Source organism: Arachis ipaensis, chromosome B09, assembly GCF_000816755.2.
Source record: "Arachis ipaensis cultivar K30076 chromosome B09, Araip1.1, whole genome shotgun sequence".
Taxonomy (NCBI): Eukaryota; Viridiplantae; Streptophyta; class Magnoliopsida; order Fabales; family Fabaceae; genus Arachis; species Arachis ipaensis.
In genome coordinates, this window is record NC_029793.2 from 24,682,708 (window position 1) to 24,697,026 (window position 14,319).

At 35.2% G+C, this 14,319-nt stretch overlaps 1 protein-coding gene, 1 long non-coding RNA gene and 1 pseudogene across 2 annotated transcripts; 1 reads left to right on the forward strand and 2 right to left on the reverse strand.

Annotated features, from left to right (window-relative positions):
• LOC110266802 lies at positions 4,230 to 4,822 on the forward strand (annotated as a pseudogene).
• Positions 6,486 to 6,676, reverse strand: LOC110267109. Its single transcript, XR_002354444.1, has 2 exons — positions 6,613 to 6,676; positions 6,486 to 6,523 (listed from the first exon to the last, which is right to left on the reverse strand). It is a non-coding gene; the product is annotated as an uncharacterized LOC110267109 (long non-coding RNA).
• LOC107615264 (AMSH-like ubiquitin thioesterase 3) lies at positions 9,028 to 10,901 on the reverse strand. Its single transcript, XM_021110478.1, has 5 exons — positions 10,781 to 10,901; positions 10,537 to 10,626; positions 10,378 to 10,440; positions 9,794 to 9,871; positions 9,028 to 9,457 (listed from the first exon to the last, which is right to left on the reverse strand). The coding sequence occupies exons 2-5, from the start codon at positions 10,615 to 10,617 to the stop codon at positions 9,266 to 9,268; spliced, it is 414 nt and encodes a 137-aa protein (XP_020966137.1). The 5' UTR covers positions 10,618 to 10,626; positions 10,781 to 10,901; the 3' UTR covers positions 9,028 to 9,265.

The following is a 14,319-nucleotide window of genomic DNA, read 5'->3' on the forward strand; positions in this document are numbered from 1 at the left end:
GCTAAAACGCCAGAAAATTGGTGGAAGGCTGGCGCTGAACGCCCAGACCATGGCCAAAACTGGCGTTCAACGCCAGAAACAAAGCAGGACTGGCGTTCAATGCCAGAAATGGGCAAGGGTCTGGCGTTGAATGCCCAAAATGGGCAGGATCTGGCGCTGAATGCCCAAAATGGGCACAATTCTGGCGTTCAAACGCCAGGAACAGACAAGGAGTTGGCTTCTCACGTCACTCCAGCTTCGAACTCTGGCACTCAATTGCCAGTGAGGGATCAGACACACACAAGTGCTGATGACAACCCCTCTAAAAAGGCTTCTTCAACCACTTCTGTAGGCAATAAACCTGCAGCAACTAAGGTTGAAGAATATAAAGCCAAGATACCTTATCTTCAAAAACTCCGGAAAGAGGAGTAGGATAAGCAATTTGCTTGCTTTACAGTTGACTTCATGGGACCTTTCCCACCATCATACTCAAACACTTATATTCTGGTGGCAGTTGATTATGTATCAAAATGGGTTGAGGCTATTGCCACACCCACCAATGATACTAAAACAGTGCTGAAGTTCCTCCAGAAACATATCTTTAGCAGATTTGGTGTCCCTAGAGTACTAATCAGTGATGGGGGCACTCACTTCTGCAATAAACAGTTTTACTCTGCCATGGTTCGGTATGGGATTCGCCACAAGGTGGCTACTCCATATCATCCACAAACTAATGGGCAAGCTGAAGTCTCTAACAGAGAATTAAAGAGAATCCTAGAACGGACAGTAAATACCCGTAGAAAGGACTGGGCACGGAGCTTGGATGATGCTCTGTGGGCTTACAGAACAGCATTCAAGACCCCTATAGGGACCTCTCCATACCAACTGGTGTATGGTAAGGCATGTCACCTGCCCATGGAACTAGAACATAAGGCCTACTGGGCAACCAGATTCCTAAAACTTTGATGCCAAATTAGCAGGAGAAAAAAGATTGCTCCAGCTAAATGAGCTAGAGGAGTTCAGATTCACAGCTTTCGAAAATGCCAAGCTTTATAAAGAGAAATAAAAAAAGTGGCATGACAGAAAGCTGTCATCTAGAATCTTTGAACCAGGACAGAAGGTTCTGCTGTTCAACTCTAGACTCAGGCTATTCCCCGGGAAATTGAAATCCCGGTGGAGGGGACCATACGTGATTATAAGCGTATCACCATATGGTTATGTAGAGCTTCAAGATATTGACTCTGATAAGAAGTTCATTGTTAATGGATAGAGAATCAAGCACTATCTTGAAGGCAATGTTGAGCAAGAGTGCTCAAGGTTGAAGCTAGATTAAAAGCTCAGCAAGGTCCAGCTAAGGACATTAAAGAAGCGCTTGTTGGGAGGCAATCCAATTTTTATTTATTTTTCAGGGTTTTTCATGTTTTATTAGGTTCATGATCATGTGGAGTCATAAAATAAATATTAAAAATTGAAAACATAATCAAAAACAGCAGAAGAAAAATCACACCCTGGAGGAAGCACCTGTCTAGCGTTCAACGCCAGAACAGAGCATGGTTCTGGCGCTGAACGCCCAAAATGGGCAACACCCTGGCGCTGAACGCCCAGAACAAGCATGGTTCTGGCGTTCAACGCCAGAAATGGCTAGTAAATGGGCGTTGAACGCCCAAAATGGGCACCAACCTGGCGCTGAACGCCCAGAGTTGTGTGCAAGGGCATTTTGCATGCCTAAATTGGTGCAGGGATGTAAATTCCTTGACACCTCAAGATCTGTGGACCCCACAGGATCCCCACCTTCCCTCCTCATAATCCTAGTTTTTTTTCCACATCTTCTTCTTCATCCATTCCTTCTTCTTTTGCTCGAGGGCGAGCAACATTCTAAGTTTGGTGTGGTAAAACAATTATGTGAAGGATCTATAGCTCAGTGGTAGAACATGTGGCTGCAAATCAAGAGATCCCTGAGATACCTCAGGGGATGCACTTCCCTCCACATAATTATTGGAAGCAACTGAGGATAGAAATACAAAAAAATCACTAGGAATCAAGCCACAAAGGCAAGGAAGAGACATAAAAGAGCTCAAGAACATCATTGGTTCCTCAAGAAGGAAATGCCATCATCACTAAGGTGAACTCGTTCCTTGTTCTTACTTGCTCTGTTTTTCGTTTTCTCTATGTTAAGTGCTTATCTATGTTTGTGTCTTCATTACATGATCATTAGTAGCAATTAGTGTCTATTTTGATTTTATTCCCAATTAAGCTAGAATTCAAACTTAAAGCATTCTAATCCAAATCAGCATAATATATATAATCCCTTAACACGACTTAAGCCATAGTGCCATAAAAGGGCAATCTATCTTAGGGAGTTTCTACTTTAATCAAACACCGTTGTCCTACAACCTTCACCAACCGATCCGCCATGCGATCCCATCGCCAATGCCTTCCGGACCTCCTCAACTCCAGTAAAGCACAAGTATTTACAATACAAGTAAAATACAAGTAGAGGCATTGATGAGCGGATATTTTATACGCTTTTTGGGGTTAATTTCATATAGTTTTTAGTATGTTTTAGTTAGTTTTTTGTTTATTTTCATTAGTTTTTAGGAAAAATTCATATTTCTGGACTTTACTATGATTTGTGTGTTTTTTTGTAATTTCAGGTATTGTTCTGGCTGAAATTGAAGGAGCTGAGCAAAAATCTGATTCAGGCTGAAAAAGGACTGCTGATGCTGTTGGATTCTGACCTTCCTGCACTCAAAGTAGATTTTCTGGAGCTACAGAACTATAAATGGCGTTCTTCCAATTGCGTTGGAAAGTAGACATCCAGAGCTTTCCAGCAATATATAATAGTCCATACTTTGCACAAGGATAGACGACGTAAACTGGCGTTCAACGCCAGCTCTCTGCCCAATTCTGGCGCCCAGCGCCAGAAAAGGATCAAAAGCTGGAGTTGAACGCCCAAACTGGCACAAAAACTGGCGTTCAACTCCACAAATGGCCTCTGCACGTGAATTGCTTAAATCTCAGCCCCAGCACACACCAAGTGGGCCCCAGAAGTGGATCTCTGCATCATCCATCATAGTTTACTCATTTTTTGTAAACCTAGGCTACTAGTTTAGTATTTAAACAACTTTTAGAGACTTATTTTGCATCTCATGACATTTTAGATCTGAACTTTGTACTCTTTGACGGCATGAGTCTCTAAACTCCATTGTTGGGGGTGAGGAGCTCTGCTGTGTCTCGATGAATTAATGCAAGTATTTCTGTTTTTCCATTCAAACACGCTTGTTCCTATCTAAGATGTTCATTCGCGCTTAACTATGATGAAGGTGATGATCCATGACATTCATCACCTTCCTCAAACTATGAACGTGTGCCTGACAACCACCTCCGTTCTATATCCGATTGAATGAGTATCTCTTAGATTCCTTAATCAGAATCTCCGTGGTATAAGCTAGAACTGATGGCGGCATTCATGAGAATCCGGAAAGTCTAAACCTTGTCTGTGGTATTCCGAGTAGGATTCAATGATCGAATGGCTGTGACGAGCTTCAAACTCACGAGTGCTGGGCGTAGTGACAGACGCAAAAGGATAGCAGATCCTATTCCGACATGATTGAGAACCTGCAGATGATTAGCCGTGCGGTGACAGCGCATTGGGAATCTTTTCACTGGAAGGATGGATGGTAGCCATTGACAACGGTGATCCACCTACACACAGCTTGCCATAGGAGGATGCGCGTGCGTGAACAAGAAGACAGAGGAAAGCAGAGATTCAGAAGACAAAGCATCTCCAAAACTCCAACATATTCTCCATTACTGCATAACAAGTAACCTTTAATCCATGCTTTCTTGTTTATTCGCAACTCAACTAATAAACATAATTGACTTTCTGACTAAGATTTACAAGATAACCATAGATTGCTTCAAACCAACAATCTCCGTGGGATTCGACCCTTACTCACGTGAGGTATTACTTGGACGACCCAGTGCACTTGCTGGTCAGTGGTACGAGTTGTGAAAAGTGTGATTCACAATTTGTGCACCAGACACTACAAAAAAAAAGAGAGGTTAAAATGGCATTGATATTCAGGCAATTTTAAAGAACCTTCATAATATCCATACATTATGGCAACTTTTGTTGCTGCCGTAATTGGCTTTATTTATTTTGACGGTTCTGGTGATTCAAAACCGCCGTTTTTACACGTATATAAAATAATAAAACACAATCCTAGCTCATTCAATGAAATGAATATATGACGCTCTCATCTCCCTTCTATCTCTCCTTCATCTCCGACAACGCCGTTCTTCCCTCTAGGGCTTCTCCTCTCTCTGCCGATTACGATCTCTCCAGGTACCTCTCCCTCTCAAGTTAAACTAAAACAGTTACTCTGTTAGAGAAGCCGAAACCGAAACTGAAATGCTGTTTTATTTTCTTTTTTCTGTTAGGGCTGTGGAGACAAAGATTCCGGCGAGAGGCAATGATCTGGTGGCTACTGACCTCAGCATTTCAATTCCAGAAGGCACCTATTCTCACATTAGTAATTAAATTACCGATTTCTTCATTTTTGTTGGGTTAGGGTTTCAAAATTATTTTTGGTGCTGATTTTTGGGGGGTTTTTGTTTCTCTGTAGCTCCGCGATCGGGTCTTCCGTTGAAGCATTGGATTAACGTTGGTGCGGGGGTGATTGACGCCGGTTAGGGTGATACTGTTCAACCAGTCGACGATCTCAGGTCTTCTTTCGTGATTTTACCCCCTCCTCTCTCTCTCTCTCTTTCTCTCTCTCTCTCTCTCAGATCTTCTATTGCTTACTTCTATTAAGGTGTTTCTCCGATCTCCGATCTCAGATCTCAGATTTCATATCTCAGAAAAAAATCTGTCATAGCTTAGTTTCACAAAGCTTACATCCTTATTTGCGATTACTTGTAAATGTTCAGATTTTTCGTGTTTAACTTTCTATGCATTGTTATCTTCTTAAAATTATTCTAGATTGTTTATATTTGCACTCTGTTTATCTGTCGAGAAGAAAATTCTAAATTTTTTGGGATACACTGCTCTGTTTATTACTCTAGTGATACTACTTAAAATATTGTAGAAATATTTTATCACACTAATCTTTTTTAACAAACAAATTAATCAGATACTCATACAGGTGTTGAATTAGTTATGTAATTATATGCACTTTTTATGTAATTTATCTTCACTTTTTATATAATTTATCTTCACTTTAACTTTCCAAAAAAAATTTGGAAAAAAATGAAAAAGAAAAATCTATCTCTCTTACTTTAGTGTTAAGAATGATCAATCTGCTTACAGATGCATGATTTATTTATTTTTTAAAATCAGATTTGATAAATATTATGCTTATCTCAAGTGCTTATAAATATCTTTTTGATAGAACAGGGCATGACCAATTCTAATCCAATGCCAACTTGCGTGTTATACTACTTTGAGGATCCTACCTTATAAGCCACTTCAAGTCATCTTAAAATTGCTTTTTGAGATATTTCTCTGGAGTTATCAATCATGATATTCAAGGCATCCAGTTTTTAGTTCTTGTTGTATCAGTTTCTCAAGTTTCTCAGAGAAACTAAGTTTGCTAATTCTGTTACTTGAGAATAAGGCTTATGTGTCTTGAAGCACTACTTGCATAACCTCTAGTATAATCATACATATATATGGCGTATAAAACAAGAAATGCAGTATGCAATATCATGCGTGCATTAATTGAACTTCCCCAAGGAGTGGTTTATTAGGGGATTATTTATTGTAACATATATATATAGGGAGCTGATTAGTGATCTTTAATCAAGTGACTTGTTAAGGTTAACTCATTAAGGGAGGTATCCACCATGCCCACCGCCTTCGCCACTCCCTCCACCGTATATTATTTTTATTTATTCTCTTTTATTGTCTTTTCCATTTATTCACTGTTTATTATCAGAGATTTTTTTTATTTAGTTTTTTTTAAGTTGTTGCTTATTGAGATGGAATAAGATTTACTGGTTGTTAGCGTTATTGTCATATATTGATTTTTGTGTTCAAAATTCTAGATGCTTTAAATTTCTAATATTAATTTTTGTGTTCATATACTGTTGTTGTTAAGAAAATTGCTCGAATTCGGCTCGGCGGTTCACATTCTCGTTAACTCGGCCGGTGTTCTTGATAGCAAGTACTCGACCATAGCCAACATTGCAGTGGAGAATTTTGATCACATTTTCAGGTACTCTAACTGGTTATTGTTTCTGACTTTCTATTCCAAAAGTGAAATTAAACAGTTAGGATCAATTGATAAGCCTTTTATAAATTGTTGGCAATTGATTGACAGAATTTTAGTTTAGTTAGTCAAGTAGCTGCATAGTATTAGTATGAGTTGGGATTCGAAAAGTAGAAATAATTTTTCAATATAGGTGTTCTTGCAATAATCAGATTAGTGCTAAATTTAATTTGTCTAATTCCGAATTTGTCCAATTTCTTCTTGTTAAGAGCTCCCAATCCCAATTTGTTTTGTTCTGTGTTTTTCTTCATGATCATCTATGTCAATGTCATCTATACAAGAATAATTAAGAACATCTCAGATTGTATATAGAAATTCTATGAATACAGACTCATGTCTTAGATAATGTAAGTATTTATACCTATATTTAGATCAAGATCATCTTCATCAGCAGTCAGGTTATCATTATTATCTACCTCAGAAGGGTGCTGCTACTGTGTTATGCAACATACCCCATCAGAAGGACGTGTTTGAATAAGAATTTTATACCAGAAAATATAGAAATAGGAAAGAGAGATTCAGTTGAGAAAATCTGTTTGTATCTGTATTCTCTGATTTTGAGATTTTAGATAAAAAGAAAATTAAACAAGTTTGGCTTTAAAATAAAGATATTTTGCATTGTTAAATTATTTGATTCTTTATATAACTTTATTTCTCCTAATGTATATGTACTGTGTAAATTATATATATATTTTTTGTCATGAGACAATTAACAAGGAGGACCTCTTATTTGTTCTGAAAATACACTAAATTATGCTGTAAAAGAATATAAGAAATTTGTGTTTAGTACTGTGCTATACTATGTTGTTAACTGATCTTATTTTAACTGTTAATGCACTCCAGCTCAAGATGAAAAATGGAGATGAGATCTTAGCTATTAAACATGTGGATGGAGGTGCTGTTGCATCACTTAGCTTTTAGGATGCCATTGATATGACTCTATAGTGGACATATTATTAGGATAATATATTTTATTGTTGGACTATAATTAAATTATCATGAACTAACTTGGTTACTTTTTATATCTTATAAAATATGATGATAGGAAATGCAGACACTTTAAAATTTTGCAAGTCAATTGTTGAATGCTTAATTACTCAATGTGCTTATATTGTTCTGGCATTCATGAGTTTGGATTCTGAAATTGTGTATGTTTATTATTATTTGCTATTTTATTCTTCATACCTTAAAATTTCTCTTCATTTTCCATTCCTTTCTTCACTCAGCTGACAATATTTTATTTTATTTTTTACAAAAGTACCAATATTTTCACTTTTGGATAATTTAAAATCTGTGTATGTTTAATTAATTACTGTAATAATTCTCACCCACACTACTAATCTATTTTCATGTGAAACAGGTTTTAGATTTTTTTCAATTCTTGCTGCTAGCTAATTTACTTTGAAAGCTTCAAGTTTTAATATTTGCTAGGAAAAAAAAAAAAGAAAAATTATCATTTGAAAGAGGTGATTATAATTTTCTCATATTTTCTTTTAGAATACTATTTAAGTAAGTTTTTAATATCGTTTTTAACCATGCTATATATGCTTTATTAAATAAACTTCCGAAATTTTTCTGAGACATTTTAACATATGGATCTAATTTGAAGGCTATAGCTAATATATGATAACCCAGACCATCTTCATATACTCTCATTCCGTTCTCTCATCTCTTCATCCTTCACATTCTCCATCTCTCTCTCTCTCTCTCTCTCTCTCTCTCAATTCCTCGTGTTTAGGTCTGTGTTCTTCAATCTCAATCTCCTTTTGTCTTTGCTTTCATGTTTGCTACTTTTTCTCGAGTCATTCAATGGGTGATTTGGTGCAAAGTTTTTATTTTTCTTGCTTTTTGGTATGTGCTTATCAGTTTTGTTTTGCATGGGTGCTTCAGATTTCATTTCTAGGCACTACAAGTTTTTTGTTTATTTGTGGCGGTTTTTTTTTTATTTGTGGAGGTTTCAAACCCCCACAAAAAGGATTGTGGCAGTTTCAAAAACCTCCAAAATTTGAGGTGCCACGAGCTCCTTTGTGGCAGTTTTTCACAACCCCCACAATGTCATTTAGTGGCGGTTTTCTATCCCTTTTGTGGGGGTTCTATGCTAGCATTTTGTGACAGTTCTTGGTTAATGTTTGTGGCGGTTCAAAACCCCACAAAAAAAATTTTTGATTTAAAAAAAAATAGCTATTCTGTGGGGGTTTCAAACCTCCACAAACCTGTCAATATTATTCTTAAAATATTAATCTGGATGTTAGAAATACTTAAGCAAGACATTAAAAATGTAAAAAAAAAAAATTAAAATATTACATATTTAAACAAAATCAATATAGTACATTACCATCATTTTCCAATCACATTAATTACAATAACAAAATATTAAAAATAACATGTATTAAACATATAATAATTAGAGAATACTATGTACATAAATATATATCTCAAGTGACTAAATCAGCACTAACCATGTCTTCTATTCTTTTTTTAATCTGCAGATTACATATTTTCTACTTCAGTTACTGAAAAGCAATAAAGAAACAAATACAAAAGACTAAGAATAATTAACATTGAAATTGAAAAGGTACAAGTACAAACCTCAGAGATGCATATTGTTCGAACTCATTTTCAAGGGCTTCAGATCACAAATAAGTTACATTTACATGTGACTAATGATGAAATAGATGTAGGAGGATTATGCATTAGCATTTGACTTATAATTAAAAGGCAAATAGATGAAATTATTTATATGCTGAAAAATGCATAATAATAAACCCAATATAATAAAAAGTGAAATGATAGTCGGTATGAAAATACACCCTGACCTTATCATGTTCGCTGATACCAAATACATATTTGTTTTCAATTTTTATTATATTGGATTTATTTTTAAGTACCTAGTCCGATTCATGCATCTTCATAATCAATGAATTCACACAACATACCAATTCTCTATTAATATTCATGATATTTGCTCTTTATCTTCTTTATCTAAATTATTACAAACCACAACTAAAAATCTATTATCTAGCATTATTGCAACTATTTCTTTTTCTTTTCCATAGCCTTAACAAGAGGGATGTATAGACTGCTCCAGCAAAATCTACAATGTGAATAGTCACAGAATTTGAATAATAATAATGCCATATTACCTGGTATGAGTAATGGGTGTGCAGGTCCACGGATGACATGAAGCAAGTTTGTGATGGGTGTGTCTGAAGTCAAATATAGAAATATGATAAACTGGACATTTAAAGCTAGTACAATAAGAGTATGTTCAGGAGAAAGGAGCGCAGGGAAGAGTTTGAAGAGTCATTATGAGTTCATTTTACTCTTCAAATATATCCATTCTTTCTCTTTTTTTTGCAAAACCTCAACTCACAAACACGCCAAAGGATCACTAAAGAAGGATGCAAATAAGTTCTGCTATCTATCAAAAGGGTTTCTATCTTCAATTGTATCTAACTATCTATATTGGGGAAATATTGATGGTTCAACCCACCGTCAGAGCTAAGAATGAATAAGTGACAGTCAAGGATAATGGAGCTTACATGTATCCAGCCTAAAGGAAACAGTGATAAGCTGTCCTGAACTTCAAATATTTCTTCTTCATTATTCAATGTTAAACACTGAACAATAAATTAAATTAGACATACATTGCTCAACTGAAAATAATTAAAATTATAACAAACAGTTAAAAAAATCATTAATGAATCATGAGAGAATTACAATCTTGAGTCTCTTAATTCTAAGGAATACTGTATTTAGCTCTATTCATATATGTTTTGCATTATTCCATTTGAGAATCATTTTATCCCCCAACGATAATCCCAAGAGAATTGGCTTAAGAACCAGTTTCCTTTAAAAGTAATTGAAAAAATCCTATCATATGATTTACAGTTCCAACAGAGGTTTAGTAGCACTTTCACAACAAATGTAGATAAATAATCTCAAATAACAATAAGAACAAATTATGCAGCACTCATAAACTCCATGCATCACAACCTCAGATCAGTAGAAGTCTCACTTTGTCTGATAGGATAAAATTGGAAATAGAAAAAATGAAGAAACGGTCTATATAATCATTTAAAAACAACAAACTGAACCACAAGAGTAAACATAACCATTATCTTACCAAGTCTGAAGTTGACTCCTGCTTTGGGATAATAAGTGTAGTGATATGAAAAATCCTGTTTTTCTGTAGACATCAGATTGCAAGCACAAAAATGTATTAAAATTAGCAACCAAAATATTTCTAGAACCCAGAAGTAAACAAAATTATGACTTCTTTTACCAGGGAGCCTACAAGAACACCACATGTCTCTAAGTTTTTCCGTGTGTTTTTGGAAGCCAGTCTCAAAAAATCTTCCATCATTTTCACAGGCTGCAACACAGAGTAAAGTGAACTTATAATAATTTATTACCCGGTTTAAGAATCAAACAAACCACACATAAGAACAAGTCACAATGAATGATCAAGAGAGTCCATGATGTGCTTTGAACAATTCCATTTAAAACGTAAAATAAATCAGGCTTACAATATGTAGGTGTCAGTATATACTGGGACCAGGTCCAGAATCTTGAGAAGATTTAGCTGGTCCAGGCCTTGGATCTGCAACTTTTGAAGGAGGAATGGGAGAAGACTCAGGATACACCTTAGCACTCTCTGATTCCATCCTACAAACCCTTGGCGTCACCATTAGCTGCTTTGATGACTGGAACCTTTACCAATCAATCAATATATAAGTTAAATAGAGGCTAACCTCTGGCCTTTATAGACTCTGCAGACGCGGGAGCCATTTTTGATTGACCAAGACCAAACTAGATTATGCAACTGAAAAAAATAAAAGCAAAGAAATTAATTTTGACCAAAACCAATATAAGAAAGATAAAGGCTTGCTTAAAGTACTCACTCATTTTGTAATCGGCGTAGAGGAAGCGGATGCTGAAACTGAAAGCAAAGAGAGTTGCTAATTGCAAAACCTAAAAGTTACACAAATATCAGCATAAATGACTTAAATGCATAATGATAATGCTGAAACCAATTTCTATAAACTAATGCTGAAAAAGGAAATGACTATCCATTGGATAAATCACTGCATATACTAATCAGTAGCTATCAAATCTTTGATCAAAAGGGGGAAAACTCCCTGGAAAAAAAAATTAAGAACGTTCCTTTTAAAATGAAACATCAGCATCATCTGTAATAAGTAATGAGAAATGAGGATCTAATTAAGGTGATAGAAGAAATGACAAAAAGTTAAGCTTATGATTTGTATGGATCACAAGCTCTCCCATTTCTAAAAGATACTTCAAACAGTAACATCAAAATAAATTGTTAATTGAAGAATTGGCTAAGTATTCTTGAGCAGTTAAGAATAATTGCAAGAGAAGTAATAAAGAACAAAATTAGTAACCAAAACAACAATAAAGACAATGCAACACTCATATATCATATGAAACCTTTACTATTCTCAAGATCTTAGTCCAAGATGAACTTGGAAAACTACATTGCAATCAATTTATAATATCTTGCAATCATAATATCTCAAACAAAATTAAAGAGCAAGAAAATAAAATATTATCACATAAATCACAAAGAAATTGAATAATATAGAAACGTAGAATATCCCAGTGAAACATGAAATTGTGGCAAGAATGAACAAGTAAAAGCATGCAAGCATATTCAGACGAGCCATTTCCATTTCCAATTCCATTTCAATTTGCAGGACGCCGCACAATGGTAAAATTCCATAATCATGAGTCCAGTTAACATAATAACCAAATGACAATTGCTTCATTGTTGAAACAAGTACGGTATTAGGCACCAATTTAACACATTAAAATGATTACCCTAAGCTGGTAGTGGTTGATCAAGTACGGTAAAATAGCACGAAGGAAAAGTCGCCGCGCTGGTTAATCAATTGGAACTTCAAAGAAGAAGAGAAACAGAGACAAATGAAATATGGAGAAAAAGAAGAATACCAGCGGTAGCTCGAAGGAGAAAACAGATCTGAAACAGTGGCTCGATTCAGAAGCCTTCGACCGCGGAAACTACGGCGGCAACGATGGTAGAAATCACGGCGGCAACGGCGGCATAAACTGTAGCGGCAAGCGTAGCGATAGAGCAAATAGATCTGAAACCATAATGTTGATGAGGAGGTGGCTCAATTGAGAAGCTTCCTGTGACAACTGTGGCGGCAACAGCGGCAAAACTGGCGACTATAACGGCGACGGTAACGGTGGCGGAACCAGCGACTACAATGACAACTACATCGAAGGTAGATAACTTAGGGTTTTGTTCATCGCCATTCTCTTCTCTTCTCTCTGCCTCGATGGTAGATAACTTAGGGTTTTATTCATCTCCTGAATTTTCATGTATTACTCTGATATCTAGTGATCTGCATTTGCTTTTGCTAACTTTGGCAATCCTCTCTTGATTTATATAACTGAACCCAAAACTTAGTTAGTTAGTTAATATAATAAGAATTTTATACGATTTTTTTTTATAAATTATAATTTGAGAATAATATATTTGCTCTATTTATTTTTTTGTCTCTTTTTATCTTATAAAAAAAATTAATTTGCATATATACAACTACTTGAGAAGGAAAAGTTCACAAAACCACTGTTACAGCCACAAAATTATCATTTGAAAGAGGTAATTATAATTTTTTTTATAACTTCTTTTAGAATACTATTTAAGTATTTGTTTGATATCTAATTTGCACATACAAGAATTTCTTTTTATAGTAGCGTCTGCTGATATATACTAGTTAGTTGCCTAGTTAATATGAGAGAGAGGGAGAGAGATTTTTAATTAATAAATTTTTTAATATTCCTATTTGTAGTCCCTCTTAGTCATGTCAATCGATAAGTCATGGATTGGAAAACCATGAAACACGCACGAGTATAAAGATGGTCTAAACAAGTTTTTGACTTTCGCTTTTGAGCATTGATCTCTCGGGGGTCATTAGATTAAATGCCCTTGTCCAGTGTGTGGTTTTGGCAAGTGGCAAACAAGAGAAAAAGTTTTTGAACATTTAATAGTCAAGCCATTTTCAAAAAACTACAAAGTTTGGTATTTTTTTTTTCTTTCTTTTTTATAAGATAATACTATTTTTGATTCTTTCTCTTTCTTTTTATATATGTAGGAGAAGATTGAAGCACATAGCAGCCAACAACCAATGGAATCAACTGTTAATTCTCCTCTTGATGCTCTTGGAGTAGTTTTTGGGAAAGAGCACCCTGGTCGTGTTCGAGGTTTAAGTATGGGAGCTGTTCCAACAATTGCTTTCAAGAACAACACTACAAGGATTAGTCAAATGAAGTTAGGTTCTTCAAATGATGTTGGCACATCATCTACTTGTGGTCCAAATGTGCAAGAAGAGTTGGATACCATTAAAGTGCAATTGCAAGTGCTAGTCTCCTATATTGCTTCTAAGGAAGGAGGTAAAATTCCAATACAATTGGCTGGAATGTTCCCTACTCAACAAGTTTCACAGATAAAAATACAATTATCCTCTCTTTTTTTTTCCTTTGCTTTAATATGCTACAGCCTACATAGAATGATGTTTGAGATTGTTGTTGCTCCTCATATATTACTAAATTCTTTTATAATTACTGAAATGTAGATGGTTGTCGAATTTTTTGGTGCTTTGTTTAAGTGGATTTTGTTGGTCTGGATAATCATTTTTTGTGCTAGTTCTCTTAGTAGATAATGTCATAATGTGTTCTTTAGTGTCAACTAGTTTAAGATTTTCTTGCATTAAATCCTTTGTAAGGGTTACTCTCCTCATCCTTCTCTTGAAGGTTTTGAGGATGAGAAGGAATGCATTACCATTGGCTCTGATGAAGATGAACCTAAGTAGTTCAATTAAATTCCTCCTATTTAAATATATATATATACACCATCTAATAACTAACATTATATATTCCCATAATTAATGAATAAGAAGGTTATCTCACAATGAAGAAGCATATGAATTTTCTTCAGAGATTAGAATTAATTAGCATGTATGTGTGTCTGTATTGAATGAAGGAAATTTAAATGCTTCATTATTGAACTACTATGTAA

Excerpts from the sequence above, each read along its gene's own strand:
- LOC107615264 (XM_021110478.1), bottom strand. The coding sequence starts at position 10,617 with ATGATGGAAGATTTTTTGAGACTGGCTTCCAAAAACACACGGAAAAAC. Across the intron at positions 9,872-10,377 it reads AGGAGTCAACTTCAGACTTG|TGTTTAACATTGAATAATGA; the intron begins GTAAGATAATGG and ends TTTATTGTTCAG. Across the intron at positions 9,458-9,793 it reads TTCCTTTAGGCTGGATACAT|ACACACCCATCACAAACTTG; the intron begins GTAAGCTCCATT and ends ATTTGACTTCAG.